General features: G+C 33.6%; 4 protein-coding genes across 5 annotated transcripts; 1 reads left to right on the top strand and 3 right to left on the bottom strand.

Moving 5' to 3' along the window:
* Positions 1-357: 357 nt before the first annotated feature.
* Positions 358-1,515, bottom strand: LOC116346885 (chymotrypsin-2-like). The gene is made up of 3 exons (XM_031777152.1): positions 1,006-1,515; positions 683-854; positions 358-612 (listed from the first exon to the last, which is right to left on the bottom strand). Exons 1-3 carry the CDS (start codon positions 1,483-1,485, stop codon positions 446-448), a joined length of 819 nt encoding a protein of 272 aa, XP_031633012.1. The 5' UTR covers positions 1,486-1,515; the 3' UTR covers positions 358-445.
* A 790-nt stretch (positions 1,516-2,305) lies between these two features.
* LOC116346884 (chymotrypsin-2-like) lies at positions 2,306-3,754 on the bottom strand. The gene is made up of 3 exons (XM_031777150.1): positions 3,233-3,754; positions 2,909-3,080; positions 2,306-2,566 (listed from the first exon to the last, which is right to left on the bottom strand). The coding sequence occupies exons 1-3, from the start codon at positions 3,716-3,718 to the stop codon at positions 2,400-2,402; spliced, it is 825 nt and encodes a 274-aa protein (XP_031633010.1). The 5' UTR covers positions 3,719-3,754; the 3' UTR covers positions 2,306-2,399.
* Positions 3,755-6,700: 2,946 nt separating this feature from the next.
* On the bottom strand, positions 6,701-8,372 carry LOC116346964 (protein G12). 2 transcript variants are annotated; one of them, XM_031777300.1, is made up of 4 exons: positions 8,359-8,372; positions 7,416-7,954; positions 7,166-7,341; positions 6,701-7,080 (listed from the first exon to the last, which is right to left on the bottom strand). In XM_031777300.1, exons 1-4 carry the CDS (start codon positions 8,370-8,372, stop codon positions 6,973-6,975), a joined length of 837 nt encoding a protein of 278 aa, XP_031633160.1. In that variant the 3' UTR covers positions 6,701-6,972. The 2 variants fall into 2 exon arrangements, with proteins under 2 accessions (XP_031633160.1, XP_031633159.1); XM_031777299.1 differs by lacking the exon at positions 8,359-8,372 and having other exon boundaries at positions 6,702-7,080; positions 7,416-8,245.
* A 2,514-nt stretch (positions 8,373-10,886) lies between these two features.
* Positions 10,887-21,978, top strand: LOC116346863 (lateral signaling target protein 2 homolog). Its single transcript, XM_031777114.1, has 6 exons — positions 10,887-10,904; positions 11,720-12,001; positions 17,835-17,975; positions 18,153-20,365; positions 20,448-21,202; positions 21,282-21,978. Exons 2-6 carry the CDS (start codon positions 11,966-11,968, stop codon positions 21,470-21,472), a joined length of 3,336 nt encoding a protein of 1,111 aa, XP_031632974.1. The 5' UTR covers positions 10,887-10,904; positions 11,720-11,965; the 3' UTR covers positions 21,473-21,978.
* The last annotated feature ends 3,977 nt before the right edge of the window (positions 21,979-25,955 follow it).

The following is a 25,955-nucleotide window of genomic DNA, read 5'->3' as shown; positions in this document are numbered from 1 at the left end:
TTCATTGAAAACATCAAAAAATAGCTTAACGAGTAAAACAGAACTTTTAAATTATTCTAGTATTGAATAATGTGCTTTCAGTTTTCACTTGCGGTAAGTCGAACAGAGTAGTCATTGCGCAAGCAATAAAGTTAAAGAGTCGAGAAGTGTGCCAAACAATTTTTAAAAAGATCGAGATATGATATGTGTTTGTTGATAGATTGAATTATTTCAACATATGCGTTGTTATTGATAAGAAATCAACTTGTTCTCGAAATAACAATAAATTGATATTCATCTTGACGTTTTTTCATTGTAACTACGTAATTTGATAAAAGCATATATTGTGATTCAAAAAGTTTAAAGCAAAACTCAATATTTGTAATAATTTGTTTTCTTTTATTTTATTGCAAATGTAGGAACTTAAAATATTTCGGAAGCAATAAAACCGTTTCAAAATTCACGTTCATTCAAAATCTTTACTTTGTTCGGCAATATTTTCTTGAATCCAATCAAGTTTCGTATAAACACGAGTAAACGCATCTGGATAGCCTTTCGCACAAGGAATTCCCCACGACACGATACCAATCAATGTTTTATTTTCAGGATTCGTTGCGTCGACCAAAGGACCACCTTTTCGAAGAAAAAAAATGTTACGATTAAATGTCGCTTCAACACAGATATATTGTAATATTCAACTTACCGCTATCACCGTGGCATGCTCCGATATCGGCTGGATTTATTGTACAAAGTATGCTATCATCAATCAAATGGACAGCTCCATGACCTTTGAATCTTTCTTTACAGTCGCCGACGGTGAGTGTGGTTGGTGTGATAAATTGCAAAATGTCTGGCAGTCCATTGCTGATTGGGTACTGAAATTTATCGTTTTAATTTATATTCCATGAAATATCCAGAAAATAATAACTTAAGCTATAAAATGGCGACACGAAGAGTATAAAACTTTCGCACCCGATGCTATTCTAAATATGAAATTTAAAAATGTGGGCAATAATATATGCATACCTCAGTGCGTCCCCAGCCTGACAGAAGAACCTCGGTATCGCCGACGATATTTTGTGTTGGCAAAGCGATTGGTTGAATGAGATTAGTGAAGACGATTTTTTCAGCGGCACGCAACAATGAAATGTCATTAAAGTATTTGTGTGTATTGTACTTTTTGCTTGGTGTAATTTTGTCCAAAGCGATAGTAACACCACCCTTGAGACGACGATATGAACCGGCCACAGCATACACGATTTTTGGATCAGATAACTGTCCCTGAGTGCAATGAGCGGCTGTCAACATGAAACGATCGGTAATAATTGAGCCACCGCAAAAGTGTTGTTTGCTCGATTTTGTGCGAAGTGAAATTTGGTATGGAAACTGGCCTTCGACAGCATCTTCACCGCCTACGATACGATTTCCGAACACATCAGAATCGATGTGAGCCGCAGCAATAAATGCTACACAAAATGTCAAAAAGATCAAACTAATCGTCTTCATGTTGACTTTAAACTAATATTTTTTGGCACAATGCTACCGCCTTTTATTCCCGAAAATAGTCTCATTTTATTGCGATAGATAATAATCGATTTGACGATAAATCTTATCAGATGATTAGTCATGATGATCTATGACATCTATCGATTAGTATTACATCTAATTGCAACACCTCTTCAAGGTTACATCTATCGTCCGCGATTATTTTTTTTTATTTATTACAAACTAACCGTAACAATTGGGTAAGTGCGTAGTTTTAAAGTTATTGAAAAATGAAGATACTTCTCATATTTTAATAAAAAAAAGTGTGTGATTATTAACTTGACACACACAAAAGTTATTGTATTTTCTCAGCAACATTTAAAATATCAGAATGAATAAATTGCGAACATTTTTGTAAGATTTCATACAGAGACTGGTGTTCTCTGGATTCCTAATAACTTCAACATATATAGAGCGAATTTCAGTTAAGTGTGATTTTTAGTTAAGGCCACTTTTTGGCGTTTAGCAAATTTTTGGCCAATTAAAAAGATATCAGAACACTTAAATACTATTTGAAAATAAATCTAAAAACACAATTGAGCTACACGAACACACATTTCAATGTTTTATGGCGTTGTGTCCGTAAGTATCATAGAATATAGAAAATCGTAAGATCTTTCAACAACATACAACGTATAAATGGATACTTATTTGTGTGGGTAGAAATCAATAAATCACGAAAAACATGGAAATACATAAAATAAGTGAATTGAATGGAAATTGGCCCAAATAAGCGTCTGATAAAGAAACAAGTTATGGAAGTTAAAAACAAAATTCAATATTTGTTATAATTTTTTAAATTTTATTTCGTAATAATTGCAAGAAATCAAAATCAAAACATTTGGAAAGCAATATAACCGCTGCAAAATTCACGTTCATTCAAAATCTTTACTCTGTGCGGCGATATTCTTTTGAATCCAATCAAGTTGCGTATAAACACGTGTAAAGACATCTGGAAAGCCTCTGGCACAAGGAACTCCCCATGATACGACTCCAACCAATGACTTATTTTCGGGATTCGTTCCGTCAACCAAAGGACCACCTTTTCGAAGAAAATGTTTCCATTAAAATTCCGCTTCAACACAGATATATTGTAATTAAAGGTGTCAACCGAACACAAACGGACAGAAATTTGTCCAATTTTGTTCGTCCGTCCGGTCCGAAAGCCTTAGCAAACGGCGTTTATCAAAAATGTGTTCCATCACAATCGAGTAAAAGTCCGAAAGCCCGTTCTCATTTTCGGACAATCGGACTGGACGTCCGAAATCCAATGTACAATATACGAACATCGGATCGAACGTCCGAGAATTTGCTAAGGTTTTCGGACCGCTCGAACGGACAAGATTTGTTCGGTTGACACCTTTTATTGTAATATTCAACTCACCGCTATCACCATGGCATGCTCCGATATCGACTGGACTTATTGTACAGAGCACACTTTCACCAATAATATCCTCAAGATCTGCCTCAGCGAGCTTTTCCTGGCAGTCATCAACATTCAGTGATTGTGTTTTGATAAATTGCAAGTTGTCTGGCAAGTCCTTGTCGCTTGGGTACTGAAATTTATCGTTTTAATTTATATTCCATGAAATATCCAGAAAATAATAACTTAAACTATAAAATGGTGACACCAAGAGTATAAAATTACAGTGTGTACTATTCTAAATATGACAATATAATGAATGTTTGGATGAAAATATATGTATACCTCGGTGCGTCCCCAGCCGCTTAGAACGAGTTCGGTGTCGCCTGCGATATTTTGTGTTGGCAAAGCGATTGGTTGAATGAAATTAGTGAAGACGATTTTTTCAGCGGCACGCAACAATGAAATGTCATTAAATGAGTGGGTATTGGCATGTATATCGAAATCTTTGTGTGGTGTAATTTTGTCCAAAGCGATAGTAACACCACCCTCAAGACGACGATATGTACCAGCAACGACATACATGCCTGATGGATCAGGGTGTCTATAATTGCAATGAGCAGCTGTCAACATGAAACGATCGGTAATAATTGAGCCACCGCAAAAATGTTGGTTGCTCCATTTGTCGCGAAGTGAAATTTGGTATGGAAACTGGCCTTCGACAGCATCTTCACCGCCTACGATACGATTTCCGAACACATCAGAATCGATGTGAGCCGCAGCAATAAATGCTACACAAAATGTGAAAAAGAACAAACTAATTGTCTTCATGTTGACTTTCAACTGACAATTTTGGCAAAATTCTACCGACTTTTATTTCCAAAAGTTATCTAAATCTACTGCGATAGACAAAAATCGATTGAGCAATCAACCTTATCTTGAACATGTCGAAGTGAATTCTACTGCTGACATTCGCCTAAGAAGCGAAGATGTGCTCGTATTGGCTTTAAACGAGTAATGCTATATTTATAGTACGCAATTTTTTTCTTCAACTACAAAGGGCAAAGTTGCTAATCATATTTGAATTTAAAAAATGTGTAATTATCTTGAAACATGCCCAATTGAAAATGATCATTACTCAAAATAAATTGCATTCTCTTTTTTGAGAATTGCGTTGATTTCTTCTTAGGAAGAATATTTGTTTGAAAAATGTTTTCAACGAAATAATTTCAAGATGACGTCAAGAGGTGCAAAGCTTAAAAAAAAATTGCAAGTTTTCAATTTTTCAAGTGCGCATTTCTAAGTTCAATGATTTCTGAGTTTCGTTATTCGCTTTTAATTCATGACTGAGCCATCCGTTTTGGATTTTACATCATCCATCATTTTTTTGGTGATTTATGACCGACAAGTGTGAACGGAATCATGTATATGGGAATGAAGTGGTTTTTGTCCGGAATGCGAAGATAAACATCAAACATTTAGGTCCTTATTAACAAATGATTAACAAATGAACAACAGACAGTAAATGCTGAACTTTATTTAAGTACATTTGTAACACCTGACGAGTAAATTTCGTATTTTTTTTTTCACAAAAAAGAAGTTCTGATACTATTGTGTTATAATGCCCTTAAAGAACACTTTAAATCGTCATGCAGTTAAATTTCAAGGGATTATGTTTTTTGGCAGTCGATACAAGTCGAAAGGCATTAATGGTGTCAGCGACAACGAATGTCTGGCGCGACTTAGGACCATTTCTATGTAATATTCTCTTCCTTTTAGCCTTCAAAGTTCACTTTTTCTCCATTTCTCCTTTTGCATACTCATATAAAAACAAATGACGGTGTACACGTCCATTTAACGTTAAAGAAAAGCGTCACTGTATTTTTTGTTAAAAAATTGTTGTCGAATAAAAAAAAACACGTTGTAAATAATATTTTAAGAACGTGACGGCTTAAAAATTATTTTAGAACAAAAATCAGTTGATTTGAGTGCTGTTGCATTGACATGTAGTCTATAGCGCTTGCTCCTTTCTGGTTTAACCAAAAGAGTGGAAGAATGACAAGGACAGCGTATGACGTTGAACGACGCTCACTGCGTTAGAAAAGAGCAAGCGCTATAGACTATATGTCAATGCAACAGCACTCAAATCAACTGATTTTTGTTCAAATAGAATTTTTAAACCGCCACGCTCCTAAAATATTGTTTACATCGTGTGTTTTTTATTCGACAACAATTTTTTAACAAAAAATAACGTGACGCTTATCTTTAACGTTAAATGGACGTGTACACCGACATTTGTTTTTATATGAGATATATTCAACCAAAGTTCATCATTCATTCTCAGGTTTTTCATGTGCAATAAATATAATATGTGCCAAATTCCATTCTTAATGAAGAACACTTCAGATGCAATCTCAATTATTTTTCCATATTCTAAATACCATTAGATTATACAAAATGATAAAAACGTGTACGTAGGTTGCTCCATAATTTTTTTTAAAATGGTACTTATAGTGTTGCCCGATGTAAACCATTGTCATATTCGTAAAGTTTGATGTTTTGGTATGTATTCGTGCCCTGAACCTTTTGTCGTACGAACGCTATTTGTATTGTTTACAGTGACTGGTAAACTGCGACTCAACAAAAAAATGAATTTTACACGTGAAGATTTTCGTAAAATGATTTACTACGATTTTCGAAGTAAATTATCTCAACAACAGTGTTTCGATCGACTTCATTTGGCCTTTGGCAATGAAGCACCAACCCTTCAGACAATTTATAACTGGTACCGAGAATTCCGTTGCGGTCGTAGTTCGCTCAAAGACGAGTTTCATACAGGTCGTCCAAAATCGGCTGTTGTGCCACAAAACATCGATGCTGTCAGAAAACTGATTATGGAAGATCGTCATGTGACCTACCGTGAGATTGAGGCATCTTTGGGCATTTCATCCCACAGCATACATACAATTTTGCATGAACATTTAGCCGTAAAAAAGATTTGCTCTCGTTGGATCCCACATAAATTGACCGATGAACAAAAATGGCTCGTGTGAGTTGGTGTAAAGAAATGCTCAAGAAATTCAATCGTGGTGCTTCAAAAGACGTTAATAAAATCGTCACTGGTGACGAATCGTGGATATATGCCTATGAGCCCGAAACGAAACAGCAGTCGACTGTATGGGTCTTCCAAAATGAAGGTAACCCAACGAAAGTTGTTCGAGCAAGAAGCACTTCGAAGCGAATGGTCGCCTGTTTTTTCGGGAGAAGTGGTCATGTGGCAACCGTTCCACTAGAGGATCGTAAGACCGTCAATTCTGATTGGTATACCACCATTTGTTTGCCCGAAGTGTTTGGTGAAATAAGAAAAAACAACCACCGTCGCAAAATAATTCTTCATCACGATAATGCGAGCTCTCACACATCTTTTCAAACTACTCGATTTTTGACCGGTCAAAACATCGAACTGATGGGTCATCCACCGTACAGTCCTGACCTGGCACCCAATGACTTTTTTTTGTTCCCAAGCGTGAAGAAAAAACTACGTGGTCAACGATTTTCGACACCAGAAGAAGCAGTTGAAGCGTTCAAAACACACGTTTTGGAGATATCAGTTTCGGAGTGGCACGAATGCTATGACAAATGGTTTCATCGAATGCAAAAGTGTATCGATCATCTCGGGGAATATTTTGAAAAACAATAAAACCATTTTCGACAAAAAACAACTGTGTTATATATGTTTTTAAAAAAAATTATGGAGCAACCCTCGTATCGATAAGTGCACTTTGAAGTGTACATACTTTAATTGTTGTTATAATTTTGCTTTTGTTATCTCCGAATTGACTAATACATTTTGTTGTTGAATTTATTTTCATTTATTTAGGGTTTTAATTCATTTTATTTGAATCGCGATGCGTTTCTCTTGCGTTGAAATTTGAATTTCAAATGGTCTGTTTTTATCAATATCTCTCTTTCTTACATGTACTCCTAAATTTATTAATAAAAAAGGATATAAAAATCATTATTATTCAATTTTTATTGTGTTTTTCTTTCTCCCATTTATTCCATACGGAATTTTCATTTAATATTTAAAACGTTCCAAAAATGAAAAAGCCCTGAATTATTTGTATAATTTTAACAACGTCAATTTTGTGCTTTTTCAACTGAGCACTTGCCGAATGTAAATCCTTTGATTTCTGAAAAATCGAGAAAAAATTCAATGTTTTTTTTAATGTTTGAAATGGTTATTTGAAAAAATGTGATTTTTTATTTGTTTCTTACCCAAAGCGTTGTATACTTGCGATGAAAACTAGGATCACCGATACTTTGTACAAATGTAGCGAATTTCGGGCTACTATCCAATTTCTCGAAGAAAAGCATGAATATTTCGTCTTGAGGTAATAAAGCGAGAACATCTTCAACCAAACCATTTAAACCGCCAATGGTTGTATTTGTGCCTAGTGATTGATTGGAAGAAACGTTCTCATTACAATGATATATTAATGTTGATGCGGTTTCCGATCATACTTACCGAATTGTGTTTGTGGATTGAATGCCAATTGTGATGATCGAATTTTCGACACGCCCAATCGATGATCTAATTTTCGAATAAGACTCTTTGCATTCAAACCATTTTTATTCAAGTATTGTAGTGTTTCTTTAACATCTGGCAATTCCAGTATGTTTTTTCGCAATTCAATGAACTCTTTCCCATGCATATATTCAAAAATATGCTGTACATCCATATCATTGCGATAATATTCTTCAATTTTTGCTTTGATTTCAGCTTTCGGCACTAATTCTATAAAATCATTAACGTCATCGTTTAAGTCGGCCTTTCGTTGTTTTGCTTTGGTTTGTGGTCGTTGTGCGTTTTGTTGTTTCATTTGCCGTTGCTGTTGATTTGCAAACGTTTTTGTGATTTCATCTTCGTTTGATTTTTCACTTAAATCCGGTATTTCAGCATTGAATGGATTGATTCCGGTTTCAGAATCACCACTTTGTTCACCACTATCAGACAGTTGCGATGTAACAGCAGCTTCGGTTATTGTTACAGCATTTAATGCTAAACTTATAGCCAAAACAATAACTAACATATTTTCTATTTATCAATTAGTACACTAGAATTTCAGTGAAAGTTAATTTTTCAAATCGAAAAAGAAAAATCGTCGGCACCTTTCAAGACAGCAGGCTATACGTAAAATTCAATCGATAGGCACAGAAATAGAGATCACAAGATGATGACCGAGTTTTTAAGACTGAATCGCATCTCCTTCGAAACTCTTGCCAAATGAATGGGTACAGTGTTTTATACAGCGGATACTATCACTTTAGCCCGTTCACCACATTATTTGATATAGAGCTTAAATTTAATAGAAATATTCGGTGTTGCGCTTCCATCAATTGTCACAGTAATCAAATTTATTGAATAATTTCATTGAATCGGGGAGGCGACAAAACGAACAGACACAGACCTCAAGAATTTCATATTGACGACTCTCTTTTTTTTTAATATAGAATCCGTTTGCATTGATATAATGATGAATCGTTTTGACGATAGAAGAGGAACACCAATTTAAGCGAATATTTAGTTCATTCAAGGAAGTTTTTGAGATCGTTATTTCGGTTGGACCGCAATTTTAAAGTGTCATTGTTCTTTATTTATGAATGAGACTGTGAATGTGTATATTTAGATATGAAATGTAATGTATAACACACGATGAGGTTACGGTTGCGCAAAATATACGATTAGGGTGCACCGGTACTCGCAGATACATTATGAATTCAAATCATCAGTGTGTTTTTCTTGTGACGCAAAACATCTTACCCGACCGACGTCTTACCAATAATAACAACTAATATTTTACAATTCTGTTAATGTATTTGGAACAAAGTTTAAAAAAGATTCGAAATTCATTTATTATAAGGTCAATCGTGGCTTGAATCATGTGATCATCGTGCTACTTTCCCAACAAACATTTGTTGTGGCAAATTCATCCATTATCGGGCATATGTTGACGGTCAATATTGGGGTTGGATTTGTGTGTAGTTTCAGTCAATTTTACCGTCAAAATGGAAAGGGAAAAAAAAGAAAAAAACAATTCAGTTAGATTGAATGCAAAAATAAACTATCAATTCAATAAAGTACTCACCTACGGGTTCTTTTATATTCCGCACAGCCCTAAATAGGGACCCGTACTGCGGTCACCCTAAAGTAAAACGACACAGTCGTTTTTTTAAAAAAAGCTTCCTGTTTACCATTTGAAATGCGCATTGAGATCTCACACATTCAACACCCAATACTGCATGGTAAAAAGAACTTAAACCTAACTTATTGAATTAGTTAAATTTTCCAAAAAAAAAAATTGTTTTACCGGAAATTGGTTTTTGCCAGTAACAACCAATACTAATATTTTTGATAGTTTATTCGTTTTTGTCTTTTTCTTCAGTATTGAATATATGAAATAAGTTTGAATAGTGGTGATTTAAATCACGGCACGATCAAAATCATTTAAATAAATCAACAATTTTTTCAATGGATAAACATTTACATTGGTAGTCGTCTAGTGAACTCGGAAGGGGTCAATTGGGAAACATACCGTTGGTATTCCAAATGGGATTGAGATGCCTATATGTTCAAAAAACACCTTTGATTTAAGATTTTTTTACGGAAAGATGTCATTGCTGGATTTATGTGAGTAGATTATCTTAATCTTTTTCACAGAAAAAAAAAACGTTCAATTAAATTTTATGAATCAATTTATTAAATTGCATCATTTAGCAACTATTGAAATAGCGGGGTCGAAAGATATTTTTAAGGTAACAACAATGTGTTGAAATCATATTATTTTTACTATGTTATCGCGACGCATTCATCACCAGACTCAACGAGTAGAAACGAGAGCGACTCATGGAATATTTTCGAGACCTGAATAATCAAAAATCACGATTAACTCCACTTTCATTAGATGAAACCGTTGGCAAAATGAATTCATGTGAGATAGCATACTTTCACGTGACTAACACAACAATCGTAATGTAAAAGATTGTTAAATTTAAAATTGTTCTTTTGTTATTTTCATAAATTCTTGAATCAGTCAAACTATTCTGGAAGAAAGTGGACTCCGTCTGGCTGTGAATGACCCCGACATATTTTGAAACTTCTTAAAAAATATTCCATGAGATTTGCTGTTCATTTCGGATTGATTCAATTATAATTTCCAGTCCTCTATCATAATCTAATTTATAGTTGTTTTTGTTCATGTTGCTAGTGCAAAAAGTACGAATAAATTAGTTTATGGAATTTACATATTTCAAAACCATCGCCGCCACGGCACGATACAAGTTATCCAAATGTGAAAGATATATGGTTTGAAAATTGGTCCAAAACATGTTTTGGTCTGTGCTGTTTTAATAGATGCAAACGTATACAATGCAATTCAATGTCGACATCATATTATCAAATCATAACTTGCCAACAGCTAACGAAATTTGATTGAAGGAGAAATCCAAAGATCGATATGAATGGATAGTCAACAACGCCATCTATGAGATTCCATAAGCACTTTACCTAGACTTTACCATTGACGTAAATTACTTTAGAGCGTAAAGAAGAACTTTTCGTATACCAATTTCGGTTGAACAGATCAAATGAAGGAAATTTTGAAAAGAAAAAAAAAAACACATTTTTGCAAAAAAATTCATTGTTATTAAATTCTCTTGAAAACCCACCCAAATGAATTGAATTCAATTGTTTGTTCATATGAAAAAAAAATCTTAAGTATTTTCTACCAAATAGTAATGCTCCTTAAGCTTTAAGTTTTGACAAATGTAAAATATTCGATAAGTACACCCATACACTCATTTAATGCACACCAACACAACCAAATCGTGTCTCATAAAATGGAATACAAAAACATCAGAAACAAAAATTACACGATGTAGTTGTGCAGAAACCATTGTGAAATCTGTGCAAGTTGCGAGCAGTCAATAGAAATGTATTAATCAAATAACACAAAAAGTATTACGGTCGCATAATCAATTTATTTTTTTTTTGTTTTTTTTTTTTAAAAAAAACCGAGTAAATTTTAGTTGAAAGAAGCAACAAAACAAGCCGAATATGAACATTCGAAATATGTGTTTGCTTAGTACAATCGATGAAATGAAAAATAAAAATTGATTTGGCAAATGAGAATACACTTTGATTAGCTGGAGCAAGAGAGTGCGACAGAGAGAGAACGGACAATCGAAATTTTTTTATGTGCCAATTCCGGTGTGTCTGTACTGTGCTGTATGAATACAGAGAGTGTGAAAGATCCATTCAATTGCCTGAAAAATTGTAAAAAGAAGACGAAAAAAAAAGTTTTCCATTTCTCGTCATCATTTATAATTGCAAAGCATTCCAGCCAATTGATTTGTAATTGTGTTCGTGTAAAGAGAAACAGTGTTGTTCGTGCCTTTATTTAAAAAACAAATCAAAGAAGAAGAAATATCGACGTACCACACAATCTTTGTTTATTTATTTACATATTAATAAATCTGACATCGATTTTGGACTTGAGTGCGTGTTTCCTCTTGCTTAATGTTTCACCTTTAATTGAATATTTTGAACACATTCGCTTCATTAGCAGACAGATGCAAACAAGTTAGCAAGACAAAATATCGACGGATTCGTTTTTTTATTCGTTTGTTATTTTATTTTAAAAAAAAATAGTGAATGAATCATTGTGTTTTTGATTTGGTTGATTTTGTTTCGGTTTTGTATTGTTGTGAGTGCAATAATAATATAAACATTCCGTTTCAATCATAAACCATTTTGGATTCTGATTTCATCAGATTTAATGTTGAACAATTTAAGAAATAATGATCTAGTGAGCGATATTCAATACGATAAATTCGATGGAAAAAATCGAGCAAAAAAGTAACGAGACAAACAAAGTGTGGTACCGTTTATTATTTGGCATTTGTGCACCGACCAACGAACAAATCCATACACCATTGTCCATCCAAACGACAATAGATTGAAAAATTGCAACAAATAACCAGCAAAACAAACGAAATAGAATACAAATAACATCAAACATGGATACATTTAGGAAATGGTGGAACAAACCCAAGGTAAAACATACTTGTAATAACATCTTTTTTTTGTGTTTCTAGCATTACACACATGCGGTCATGTGGATGGGCTTTAATAAATGTGGCCCATGGATAGAAATGAAAAAAAAAACACAACACCACAACAACAACAATGGTCAATCGAAAAGAAATTGTACAGAAGAAAAAAAACATTTTTTTAAAATGATCAAATATTGATTTCCTTTGCAATTTAAATTGTTGTGCATGTGTGTTTTTTTCTCTCCGCGAAACCCGTCCTACTCTTTCGTTCAAAACATTATCTTGTCAAATGTGTTTGAAATAGTAGATACATAAAAGTTTTTTTTTTTGTTTTCGTTGTAATGCGTGCATAAAAACAACGTCATTCGGCCATGCGAATGTAAAAAAGAAAAGCTATTGTGTCATCGATGTGTGAACGTGTGAATGCGCGCACGTGTGTGTGTGTGTGTGTGTGTGTGTGAATATACGCGACTGAAGTAAAACAAATTGTGTCAGTGTATATGTTGTGTTGTGTTTGCATTCAAATACACATAGTATATTACTTATTTTAAAGTATCCACTGTCAATGTTTGCGAATTTAAGAAAAGAACCACTTTATTGTCGATGAGGTTCAACATATGTGTCATAGAATTTATTTGTATTTGGCATTAAATACACGGGTATACATGTTTATTAGTCATTTCATATGCGATATGTTCACATTAGTTCAGTCTATAAAAAAAAAAAAAATAATATGTGACTGGACTGGCGATAAAGCGATAATAATAACAGTAAGAAGATAGAATGAAAAAAACACACGCGCGCGTACACACACACATGCACAATATAAATGCACTGAAATATGATCAAATAAGATATGATATTTAGAACACAGCGATAGCAGAAAAAGATATACACAGAGAGTGAAGGAGTTTTTTTTGTTATTGTTTTTGTTGTTTTATTAATCACATGACTGTTGTGAACTTACTGAAAGAGAAATAATAATAGCCAATCAATAATGAGCAAAATGACACAGCAAATGTGTGCGCGGAAAAGCCCCATGTTACTAATGAAAAAACATGGATGGTATTGTGTGTTTGGCAACGATGAATCATTATTCGATTCGATGCTGTTTCGGCAAAATCTGCGCTTTGCTCCGGTTGTGGTAAAGATGTTTCATGCGCCAAAGTGTTTTAATTGTAAAAAAAAAATACATAGATCACTTGTTGAATTCGAATATGAGTTGAAAATCAGCTGATTGCAGAACATACGACCATGAAACAGTTGCTGATTTTGTTGTTGTAAATGTTGGCTGCTGCTTGATTTTGGCAATTTGTAACGCAGTAGGCTTTGAACTGAATCGTTTTGTCCAATGACTCTGAGAGAGCGAGAGCGAGACTCCCTTGGAGCTAATAATAGACGCAATTGAAATAATGGTGTAATTCCAATTGGATTTGTTACAGCTTTTCACGGAATAATGTTTTTATATTGGTCGGTTGTTCGATAGAGCAAATTAACTCATTTCCACACTCAATTAGAAACATCTATTCAAGTTTTTTTTTCTGGTTGTGAAATTCTCTAAGGAGTTTTATAAAGTGAACATTTCCACGAAATCGACGATGCACACTTTATAAAATAGACCACATGCCGTATCTGATATTCTATTTGTAAAAATGTGATGCGACAAGCTCGGCATTATTTTGTGGCCCGAGCCATTTTTACACTGACGATCGTTTGCATCGAATTAAAGGTGATCAGTTTCAGTGCAAGAATAAGATAATGAAAGTGACGTCAATGACTAAATATTTGCGGGCCATCCAGTCTACAGGCAAAAATCACATTCACACATAACTGAATCTGTGCTTTTTTTTACTTCTACTCGCAATGAATTTAAGAAGACGAAAAAAACGGTCGTGACTTTGAACAGTAATAAGAAGAAAAAAGCAATAACTGAAACAATTCAATTACACCGAAAAAAGAATCGTTAATTCATTACAATAAAAAGAAACATCATATAACACCTAGTATATAACAGTCTCGATCGCAATCACATAATTCGCACACATTTTCCAATCAAAACAATGAACGTTACGTAGCACACATTTCCAATGGTTGATTGTTTTGTTTCATTTCATTTTATGCCGTTTTTTTTCTCTTTCGAATCAAAGTTTTTCTTCGTTGTTTTTTTTTTAGTTTCAGTCTGGCAATTATTCGAAAGAAAAATGTGTATGCCATTTGAATGGCAAATGTGCCACCGAAACACATACAACACTATTTCATTATTGCCGAAATCAGATGAAAACTATTCAGGACGTTTTTCATGTTCAATTTTGTGCGAAATCAACACATTGTTTTCATTTTCTTGTTTCCGCTTTTAGCCTAACAACAACACAAAATTGTTCTGTTCCATTTTGCACACACAAATGAACGAAACTTTTGAGCGGCGTGCGCGCGTGTGTATGTGTGTTTCTTTTTATGTTCAGCAACCGAATCCGTCTCTTTTTTTGTTTGGCATACGTACGAGACGTTAAAATACTGTGTTTCACTTTTGATCTGAAAACCCATTTGAGTGCCAACAACTATGAAACAAGTGCATAGTTTAATGGCAAACAAGAAATGTACTTTAGCTTTAAACAAGAAACCAAATTGCCGTTTAACGGCCCAACAAGTAATTGTGCAGTCGATGTGTACACTGTACACGTATACAGAATGGAGAGAGAGAATTTTGTACAAGAGCAAAAATCAACCGAATCAAAAATTAATTTTCGAAGTGAATTCGGAACAATTGCTTTATTTCTCGTCAAAAATGCCAAACTTTGGGGTTTTCGAGATATTTATTCATATTTCGAAAATTGTATCAGCAGAAGATATTAATTCTGTTGATAGATAGACGGAGAGAACACTCTCTGTGAGATGAATCGAAACGAGATGCAGAAAGATATACATAGAAGGAGTGAGAGATAATGAGACAAGAAAAACAGGTACCATGTGTAACGATCACATCGATTAATTTTGTTTGGTTTGAAAGAAACAAAACTTGTTACGTCTCGATTAAATTACGACTGTGATACGAGTGTGTATCAACAATAAAAAAATTATACAGAGCATAACAATGACATTTGTGTGCAAATCCGTATAACAATCTCGGAATGTTGGTTGAAACATCGCGAAATTGTGAAAGTGAGTTTTATTCGCATTTAGATTGCGTTATATTCTTATCATTCAACATATAATATATTATTTGAGTTGAATTTTAATGGAAATGGTGATTTTTTTTTATATCATCTGTGCCATTTCTAAAAAGTTCAAAGAAAAAAGTTGATTGAAAAATTCATGATCACCATCACACACGTCAAGCAGATAAGATTGAAAAACGTTGAAAAGTCAAAGGTCATATCATCGTTTTTAATTGGAGGACTTCCACGAAATGAATCGAATTCGACGAGGGAATACACAATTCAATTGCATTTGCGTTAGATTCAATTTTAGAAGAGAAACGGGGCGGCAAACGATTGTGATTGTTTCCATGACATTGCCTTAGCGATTGAATAAAATATTTAAAATAGATGTGTCTATTGAGATAACATGGCATAAAAAAAATCGCAGAGAAGCTAATCATTCGAATTATTATCATTGTTAATAATTGAGAGCTATATTTTCCGAATGCACAGTTTCTTTCGTAATCTCTTAACAATCGCTTGAAAATCCCATGGCATTCTTAAATATCGTTTGGAAATTCGATGATTTATTATAATCAAATCCACCTTAATTCATTTGCATTATCAGGACGTGTAATCGCATACATGTGTCGGATTTTTCTCTCGATTCATTTTTACCCGATTTAAAAACAAAAGGCGTCTCAATCTACATATATACAAAAAACAAAATATAACGTTGGCTTGAGTCACGGGCGATTTCATGAAAAACGCAGTTCCTATGGCATGCCAGTGTTTTTGCTTTACTTGTTTTTCTCTTGTCGAGCACAATCTCATTATCTTATGAATTTCCATAATACGCATTATTCATGATTGGATATTGGAGTTGCCTTTTTGTCGTTTAGCTAATGTATATTTTATTTTGTAGTTGCAAGCAAGGTCGTTCAGTTTTTCTCGCGCAAATATAAAATTATAGCCCACACACATTCATGGAAAAAAAGCGTACACAGACAACCAATTTGTGTGTGTGTGTTTGTGTTTTTTTCTCTCTTCTTTTGATTTGGTGTACGTATAACACGACTTCGCGTCACCGCTAAATGTTCCACAACGATTTCCGAATAAATTAAGCTCTAATTTTGGAGATAATTTCATTTCGTCAATCAATTCATCCTCATTGTATACAAAATCTCGATGCAAATGGTGATAAAATGTGAGAAAAAATAAATAAATATAAAGAAAAGAAAACAAACGACGACGGCAATGACGACGACGACGACGATGACGATGACATAGTCTTTGTGATATGTTTTTGTGTACAGTCGCACAATGAAGACACACAGGCAATGAAAGAAACGCACATTAAACACCGACACTCAACAATTTGGCTCAAAGTGACAATATAAACTGATTCACATTGACGCATTTAATAGCTGCTAAATATTAAAATGTATAGTAAACATGTTGTTTTGTTTATTGTTCAATGTACGATTAAATTTTTTTACAAAACGGAACGACCCTTGTTGCTCATCAAAGAAAAATAATAAAACACTTCGGGGTCTATTTTCCTTTTCTTTTTTCGTCACATCTCTGTGACATCGTTCTTTTTTCCTTTCAATTTGCGATTGGTTGAGTGGGATATATTGCATTTCACCGATCATTACAGCTCCATTTTTTTTTATTTCAAACATTCTATTCGAATGCTCTCGTTTGCTTTGTCAATTCGGTTTCTGGCACATGGTTTCAATTTCGAGAATTGCGCAAAATGAAATTAAATGGAAATAAAATGACATTCGTAAAAATGTAGCCCATTTTCTTTGATTGTTGTGTTGGTTGGTCTCTTCTGTTCGTTTCTCTTCTTTTCACATCTCTTCGGTTGGTTGATTGGCAAACTTTATTCAGTTAACAAAAAAAAATATCTGTGAAAGATATTAAGGTCAGTAAAATGACATATTTTTAGCACTTTTCAGTTCGAAAAGAACGTGTCGAATAAAGTTCAGAGTATTTTACTCAAGTGTGTGTCTGTAAAAGATGATTGTAACAAAACCGCTACGTGGTTGTTTTTTTTCTCTCATTACATCTTTTGTTTGAGTAAATCGCTTGTTATATTTCCCCTTTTACTTGGCGCTACGTCATAATCTTTGATCAGTTTGACAGAGAAAGAAAGGTGTGGAAAGTTGTGATACACACACAGCGTGTATTACACATAGAGATATGTACACATGTATTAATACACAAACTATTTATTTGAGAGCAAATTTGCACACGCCATATCACATCGCCCCCAATAATAAAGCCAATCATGGTGATCGTTTGATTATTATACGCAACCAGGAATACATGTTTGCTGGCGGAAGTATTTCACTTTACTGTGCATGTTGAATATATAAAAATAAATTAACGAAAAGAAAAAAAAAATAAAACGAAAAACCTGAAAGTGAAATTGAATGAGTCGCAATGATGCGTGTTAACGAGCGAGAAATAATGAAAGTAAAAGAGAAATTCGATATGTTTGCCAAAAAAAGAACGGTAACAACAACAGCAACACCAAAAAGCACACAACATACAATAACCGCGGTTAATTGGTACCGTTCGATTGCATATCACAATTTAAATTTAGATTCGACAATGAAAAATCGTTTTTCTTTCCTTAAAAATAGATTGAACTTTGATTACAAATATTTGGTTTTTTCGATTTTCAGGCGGATGATAAATCAATTTTGGCCAGATTTTATTATGCAGACAAAGCGTTAACAGCGGTGGCTAGTGAATTAGATAGTTTTGACGGTCGAGCAGAACCGGAAAGATGTTCACGACTGGTCGGAAGACTGAGACAAGGCCAGGTGAGAAACGATCGTTTTTTTTTTTCATTTCAACCTATAAATTGAATTGTTTTATTTTGACTCAACGACACACCGACACACGGATGTTTTCTTTACTTTTTTTTTCGTTTCGTTCTTCACAATATTTGTCATTTTTATACGTGTCTTTCTTCTTTTTTTTCTCTCTCGTTTCACTAGGACCAAGTGCTAGCAATAACAAATATTATAATGGATGAATTGTTGGGCGAAGATCGTGCACCACGAACATTTCGCGCAAAATTCCCCGAAGAAGTATTACAGGAAAGTTTAGCCGGTCAATTATGGTTTGGTGCCGAATGTTTGGCGGCTGGTTCATCAATTATGAATCGTGAAACGGAGAGTGCACAAATGCGACCGTTGGCCAAAGCAGTTACCAAATCATTGGATCATGTACGAAATCTATTGCGTGAACAATGCCTTCGAAATAAAACGCCAAATTCGTTGACATTGAATTTGGATTTAAATGATGCGGTGACGGAGACATTGTGCGAAAGTCTAAAGATTTTCGATCGTTTATTTGCCGAATTTGAGCTATTATATGTGAGCGCAATGGTACAGGTGAAATCAAAACAGGAACATGAAATGCAAGAATTGATTTGTGTTTTATTTTCGGAAACATTACAACGTGCCCTACGTATTGGTTTGTTGGAACAAGAGCAAGTTGATTATTATGATCCGGCGCTTATGTTTTCGATACCGCGTTTAGCAATCGTGGCTGGTTTGGTTATTTATAATAAAGGTCCATTAAATATGTCAATGCCAGCCGATCAATTATCGGAAATGTTTCGTCCATTTCGAACGCTTTTAATCAAAATTCGCGATTTATTGCGAACATTGAATGCCAACGAATTGTATCAATTGGAAAAGTTATTGTGCACAAACGAAGACATTCACATTTATACATCAACGCAGGAATCAAATCCGAATGATAGTGTGGTGAGCGATGAAATGTCAACAACAATAACAACACCAACAACGGACACAACCGAAACAATAACGACCACTACAACCGCTCCACCAACACCGGCACTACCAACCAGCGAAATAGCCAATTTTAATTGTGATGATTCCGATGATGAGGAAAAATTTATTGGAAGTAATAGTAGTGCGAGTAGCACAAGCAGCGAAAGCACAACGAGCACGGTGAGTCGCACGAGTAGCAATTCAAGCCAAAGTACAAGCACCGGTAGCAATAGCACATTAGAAATACCAAGCGCCATCGAAACCGATTTCGATCGACGATTTTCATCGAATCGAAGCAATAACATTAGCACAACAATGATCAATGACAATGAATTGGCACCAAATCACATTGTAAATGTTTGGTCGAATGCACCATATTCGAATGCTGAAGCATCGTCGACATCGTTGCTGGTTGATTCAACAATCGATTCAGATTCATCAACGAATCGCAATAAAAATGAATGGATATCGACAGAATGTGCGTCCGGCTATTTAATACCAAATACAAATTTTGGCAATTTACTCCAAACAACTGATACTCCATTGACTGATAGCTTTATCTCAAGTGACGATGAATATACACAGAAAAATTTAACAACGGTCACTGAAAATGATGATCCAATGTATGTGGTCGGTTCAACATCGATGGATACGATGGATAGTGAAGCCGATATGGCCGTTATTCAATCGATGATGGATAATGTACGTGTTTCAAATGAACCGAATCACATGCAAACGATTCCAGGTGTGGCCAGCGATATCAGCCGAATGGCAATGAAACATACGACCAATTGTGGCGGTGATTCGGGCATTGGCACGGCTGAAAATACCAGTTTGGATCACACGCCCGATTCAGAAATGAATAAATTAGTTGATTCGACAACGACAAATGATGTCACTATAACAAATAATGTACCATCCAGATCACAGCAACAACAACAAAATGAGCATGAGCAACAACAACGGATCGAAAATTCGTTTGGCATGTATGGCAACGAAACAAATACACCAAATACATCTGAAATTTATAATCCAAATACGCTTTACCAAAACTATGCAACACCAACCTACTACCATTCACAAGAGCATGGCGCCGAACAACAATATGACGAGGTGAGTCTTCCAATGCCACCACAACACCATACGAGATTACATTCATCGCAACAAAACCATTCCCAGTCGCAGCAAAGTCGACGCAGCGATCGATACGAACGAAAATCATGCCCAAAAACGAATAGCAGCCATTCGAGCAGCTCAAAAACTAGTTCGGGTAATACGCGAAAACGTTTGGCCAGACGTCGAACCACACGAAATACTGAAGAGAAAGTTTCCATATCATCGACATCGTGTATTTACTCCGAAGGTGATCCACAAGATGTTTGGCACAGTTCCGGTCGCATGAAGTTCAAGTAAGTGATTTCATTATTAAATTGTTAATTTTTTTTTTTTTATCCATATTAACATTGGAAATGAATTGTTCTCTTTGTTCAGGAGTACGGAAAATTTGTTACATCGTCTATTTGTGTGCATTGCCGGTGTTGCTGATCAGTTGCAAACAAATTTCGCATCCGATTTACGGCAAATATTGCGCAGCGTATTTTTAATGAACGTTTCACCGCCACCGATCGAGGACATTGAGATTGACATCAGTGGCAAATCGAAAGATTCAACGAGCGATTTATTTGAGTTTCGTGCAAGCGAAAATGATGTGATACATGAAAATGATGGTGGATCAAATCAAAGTATTTATTCGGCGGAAGAAGCAAATCCAGAAAATGATTCCGTATTTGAGCAGTCAATTGTTCAATCATTGCCGCCCGGTTCGGATCATCAGGAGCGAAGCGCAAGCCTCGAAACTGAAATTCGAATAACACACAGTCGTGTGAATGTTGAACGAAGTCAAAGTTTGAGCGATGATTCAAGCACGCGACCCGTTTCATTAGTTGTGAATACAACGCATCAAATACAGTGCGTTGAACGAAATGGCAACCACACCGAAATAAATGATAACAGTCCACAGACGAATGTGCCACGATTAATGGCAAATGTAAATAATAACAATGCAAATGTGAACAATAATCAAACGTCGCGATCGGTTGACAATTCATCGACGATGGCAACAACAACCACAACGATTATACTGACAACAAACAGTCGACTCAATCGAAACGATCAACAATCTCAACCTCAACAACAAATTACCGAAACACCACCGCGTTGGATACCCGACGAAGAAGCCGCTCAATGTAAGCAATTTTTTTTTAAATTTTGACACATCAGAATAAATAATAATCACTAATCTGACTTAAAATATATTTCTTCTAGGTATGTCGTGTTCACAAACGTTTACAACGTTTCGACGACGTCACCATTGTCGCTGTTGTGGCGGTGTATTTTGTGGAATCTGTTCAAATTCTCAGGCACCGTTACCGAAATTCGGGCTCAACAAAGCAGTGCGAGTGTGTCGAAATTGTTTTTCAATGAATATTACCGGAACTCAATCAGCTCATACGTAACATCTATGAAAACACCAATTCTGATTTCGATTTATATTTTTACGTTTTGTTCCCAAACCATCACGAAGACAACCAAAATTTGATTGATTTGTTCTTCTATATTATTTTTTTTTCTTCCTTTCTAATTTTGGTGTAAACAAAATTTGATATCCTTCTTGGAAAGAGTTGTAAATCAAAGCGAATGTGATTTGACTCTCCAACCGTGATACAATTTGTATTTTTATTATTATTATTATTTAAAAAAAAAAAAAAAATTATTTACACAAAATTGTAATATTCACATATTACTATTATTTTATTTTTATATATTTGTATGTATTGTACGTAAACAGATTTTTCGGCTATTATGTATAGGTGTACGCTGAACAATTTTATTCAAACAAAAAACTCAGAAAAAAAACTAGCAAATTAAATATGCATATGATTGAGATGAACAAGAAGGAGAATATACGAAATAGATATCACATGAGATACTTGTATCAATAAAATAATTGTATCCAGTTAAATTGACCGGTTTTTTCTTAATTTTTCAAACATACTTTTTTTCAATTTTTACTACAAGTCTCAATGTAATATGTTTATGTGTTGATTCAAAAAATAAATAAACTTTTCCACAAATAACACACACACACACACACACACACAGCAAAATAGGGAAATTCTTGGGAAATGAGTAGATCGAAAGAGATAAGAAAGTGACATTAAATCGAAAATAAACACTAGCCAAATTGTAAAGACGAATCTAAAGCATAAAGCATGAAATCCATCTAAGTATACATAAATATATATTTTTTTAACATTGTCGGGTATTTCTTTACAAGAATTTTTATTTCATATCAGTTAAGCCCGATAAAATCAATTAAAAACATTCAGACATTCTTGAAAAAGATCCTTTTTTTCATAGTTTTTATTTTAAATGGGCACATTTTCCGAAATTAATCAATTGTATATTCAAAATTCAATAAAAAAAGTTAGCTTAACAGTTCAACAACTTAATACAGAAGAAACACATTAACAAAAAAATTGGACGATTTATGTCTATAAAACAAATTATTTGCCTTAATTTTCTATTGATATCATTCCAAAAAAAAAACGGAAACTAAAAAGTGTTTTCTTCGTTAAAAAAATCGCATTCTGAAAATAAATTCAGAATTGAAAATTAATTTTATGGACTAATCGATGTGAGATCACTGTATTGCATTGAAATGTGTAAATTGTTCAACCAAAGTTACCAAAGAAATTCGAATAAACAATGAACGATGGTCACAGTATGGCCACGAATGTTGGCCACCCCATATAAAATGAATACATTGAATCTTTTTCAAGAAAATGTTTTTTCTTTCCAGATGCCTCGTGGTTTTGTAAATGGGCATATATTGTTCTTTGCATCATATCTACAAAAAACAACAAACATTTAGAATTTAAATTTCCTGAACCGAATTGAATGTTTGCGATTAATAAATTTGTGTGATAGATAATAAATTTCTTTAGATAAATACATATTATAAATAAATCATTTCTCTATCAGTAAATAAACGAAACGAAGATGATGAAGAAATTAAACAGAAATCAAATTTAAATGAAACAAAAAATATGCGCATTAGATAAATACAATTCCATTGGATAAAGATCCCCCCTATAGCATATATTTCTCAATTCATTTAATCAATGTAAAAAAAAACAATTGTGACAAGTTCATTAGAGAAAACATGTGCGTTACGATTTCTAGCATCAATATTAATTTTTATATTAAAAACAAAACATGATTCTTTAGATCTAAGAAATTAAACGAATTATTTAAAAAGCAAAATCCGGAACCACAGTAAAATTTATTCCGAAAAAGAAAACAACTACAAAATACATTCAAATGATCCACCTCAACAGAAATATCAAAAAACAAAGATTTTTGTGACAAAGAGACAGACAACAACAATTTAATGTTCTTGCATATACTTTTATTTCAACGAGATGTTAACAATTTGAACGCAACATATAGATTTGGTTTATTTTTGATTTTTTTTTCGTTGTTCAAAAGGGCAGTAATCCAATATATTTTTTTGCACATGCTTTCTCAAACAAAAATCATTTTGACAAATATTAACAAAATTTGCAAATAAAACAAACTTGTAAATAAAATCAATCTTTTATTTTTTCACATTTTGGTTATTCGTTAGTGTAGCATATTCGTTTCTTAGTGGGATTTTTGAAGGTTTGGACACGAGGTTTAATAAAATCGTTTAAAAAATGTGTTTTTGAGCGATATGACCGGTAGGTGTAGCGGCATATTTTTTGAAACATTTTTTTTTTTTTTGAAATGACATTGTATTGTTATGAAATTGATAAATTCGCATACAAGGCAATGAAAACCGTGCACGGTTTGGACATGTGCATATGTAATATCAGGCAAGATGCAACATTATTATCATTGCATTAGCTTAAGCACAAACACACACACGTCTATACAGTAAATAATAAACGATTTCAAAAAATTGCTGAAATTACTATTTGATTGCATCGAAATTACTTCCTATAACATGGAAGTTCATCGGATTTTTATCCAGTTTATTGAATGACATGACATTGCCGAGAGAAACAAGCGTGTAGATGTGAACAGACATTCATTATGGCGTGCGCATGCTAAATTATTTGATAGATTTATGTTGATAAATGTAAACAAATTCTATCAATTCAATCTACAATACTTGATTGCGTATTGATGTAATCAAATTGAATTGTTGACAACGGTAAATAATAGAAATTTTTGATTTGAAATGCTATCCACTTTTTCCATACGTTCTCACGGATTGAGAATTGCCATCGTCTTTTAATGCCAAAATTTGGATGCTTCCATGTGAAGCTCATTCATCTAAGTTTTTCGAAAAATATAATTTTTTACTATATTTTTGATTCAAATTCGAAATGACCCATATAGCGTGATTCCAACATTCAAACAGGAAATCATTTCACTGCATATATCGTAATCGTTTAAATCAAAAAAAATTGAATGTGAAGGTTTCAACCGTTTTATAATCAATGCAAATAAATGCATCTCTTTTTTGTAATTTATCGTCTGTCTTGTCGTTTATTTGAAAATTCCCGACTGTATTGTTAGCAAGAGAGTCATCACCAAATCACTTCATTGATTCATATGCAATTTTCGTAATCACAAAATTGTCTAAAATATCTTGATAACCTTGTGTATTTCAATGATTTCTGTTAATGTAATTGATTATTCGAATCCATACGGAATTCGTTCCATTTTAGTGTCTGACATTTCGTATGATATCTCAAAATCAAGAATCATCAGAAGGCTTTTTTTTATAAACAAAACCGAAAATAATTATGATATGAACTAAATAGTTTAATGTTTTTTATGTGTTCTTGTCAACGTATTGTGTTTGTTCGTTTTCTCAAAGGAATCGAAAATCTATGTGGGATCCAAATTTGATTGCACACAGACAATATTTGGCCATTGAGAATTGATAGAATGATAACATTCAAAGGTAATTCAGTACAGTTCTTCTTTTAATTTCAGCCATTCCGGATGGTACTTCTTGAAAAAGATTCTTCACCACGAAACTTTAAATTTGAGATTTTTTTTGTAGAAATTCCATTTTCGATATTGGAAAATGTTACTGAAAAGTATACAATTTTAAGGAAGATTTTTAGAAATAAAACAAGTCCAAACTTTCACCGAGAAATCAATATAATAATATTTAACAAGTGATGAATTGATAAAACAGTTGGTTAATTTTAATTTAAAAATTCTTTTGCGCATAAGATGATACCGCCCATTGTACAAGTTTTGTCTGCCTTTGAAACAAGGTAAGTGTGAAATTTTTTAATTATTAAATTTATCAAATCTTGAATTGGCTAAAAAAAGGTCTGGTTTTGGAAACAGTGCGATGTAAGTGATTTTCGATCGATTATTAATGTTTTTTGAACTCAGAAATGTCAGTGGAAAATTTCGAATAATGGAATACTGATCATATACTTGATCAAAAGAACAGGCCTCACAATTCACCGAATAAAAATAACTCATTGACCCAAAAAAAATTGACACTAATGTATGAAATAAGTTAAGGGTAAATGATGGAATAAAACACCAACAATTATTTAGTTCGATATAAGATGTCACTTAGTTCAATTTCTGACTATCTGCAATGAATCAACATGTATGTTTAGTAGCCAACCATTGGCCAATGTTCGAAGAAATTTTATCGAATAATTAACAAAATATAATGGTTTCATAAAACATTAAAAATAGAAACGATATAAAATCATTATTACATAGAAATGGGAGTGAATTGGTCTCTTTATCGACGAATTAAGAATTTTATGATTCAGATCAATTATCATATGTAATAGTTTGTATTTATAGAAATTGTTAATGCATGTCTATTTAACCATCAAATGAATAGAACAATTTTAAATTTCTTTTGGTGCACTGTACATTACATACTATGTAAGTTGACTTTGTACT

Source organism: Contarinia nasturtii, unplaced genomic scaffold, assembly GCF_009176525.2.
Source record: "Contarinia nasturtii isolate CC-2019 unplaced genomic scaffold, AAFC_CNas_1.1 Cnas_scaffold_1699, whole genome shotgun sequence".
Lineage (NCBI taxonomy): Eukaryota > Metazoa > Arthropoda > Insecta > Diptera > Cecidomyiidae > Contarinia > Contarinia nasturtii.
The sequence above is the reverse complement of the archived record's forward strand: the minus strand, read 5'-3'. Positions and strand labels throughout refer to the sequence as shown.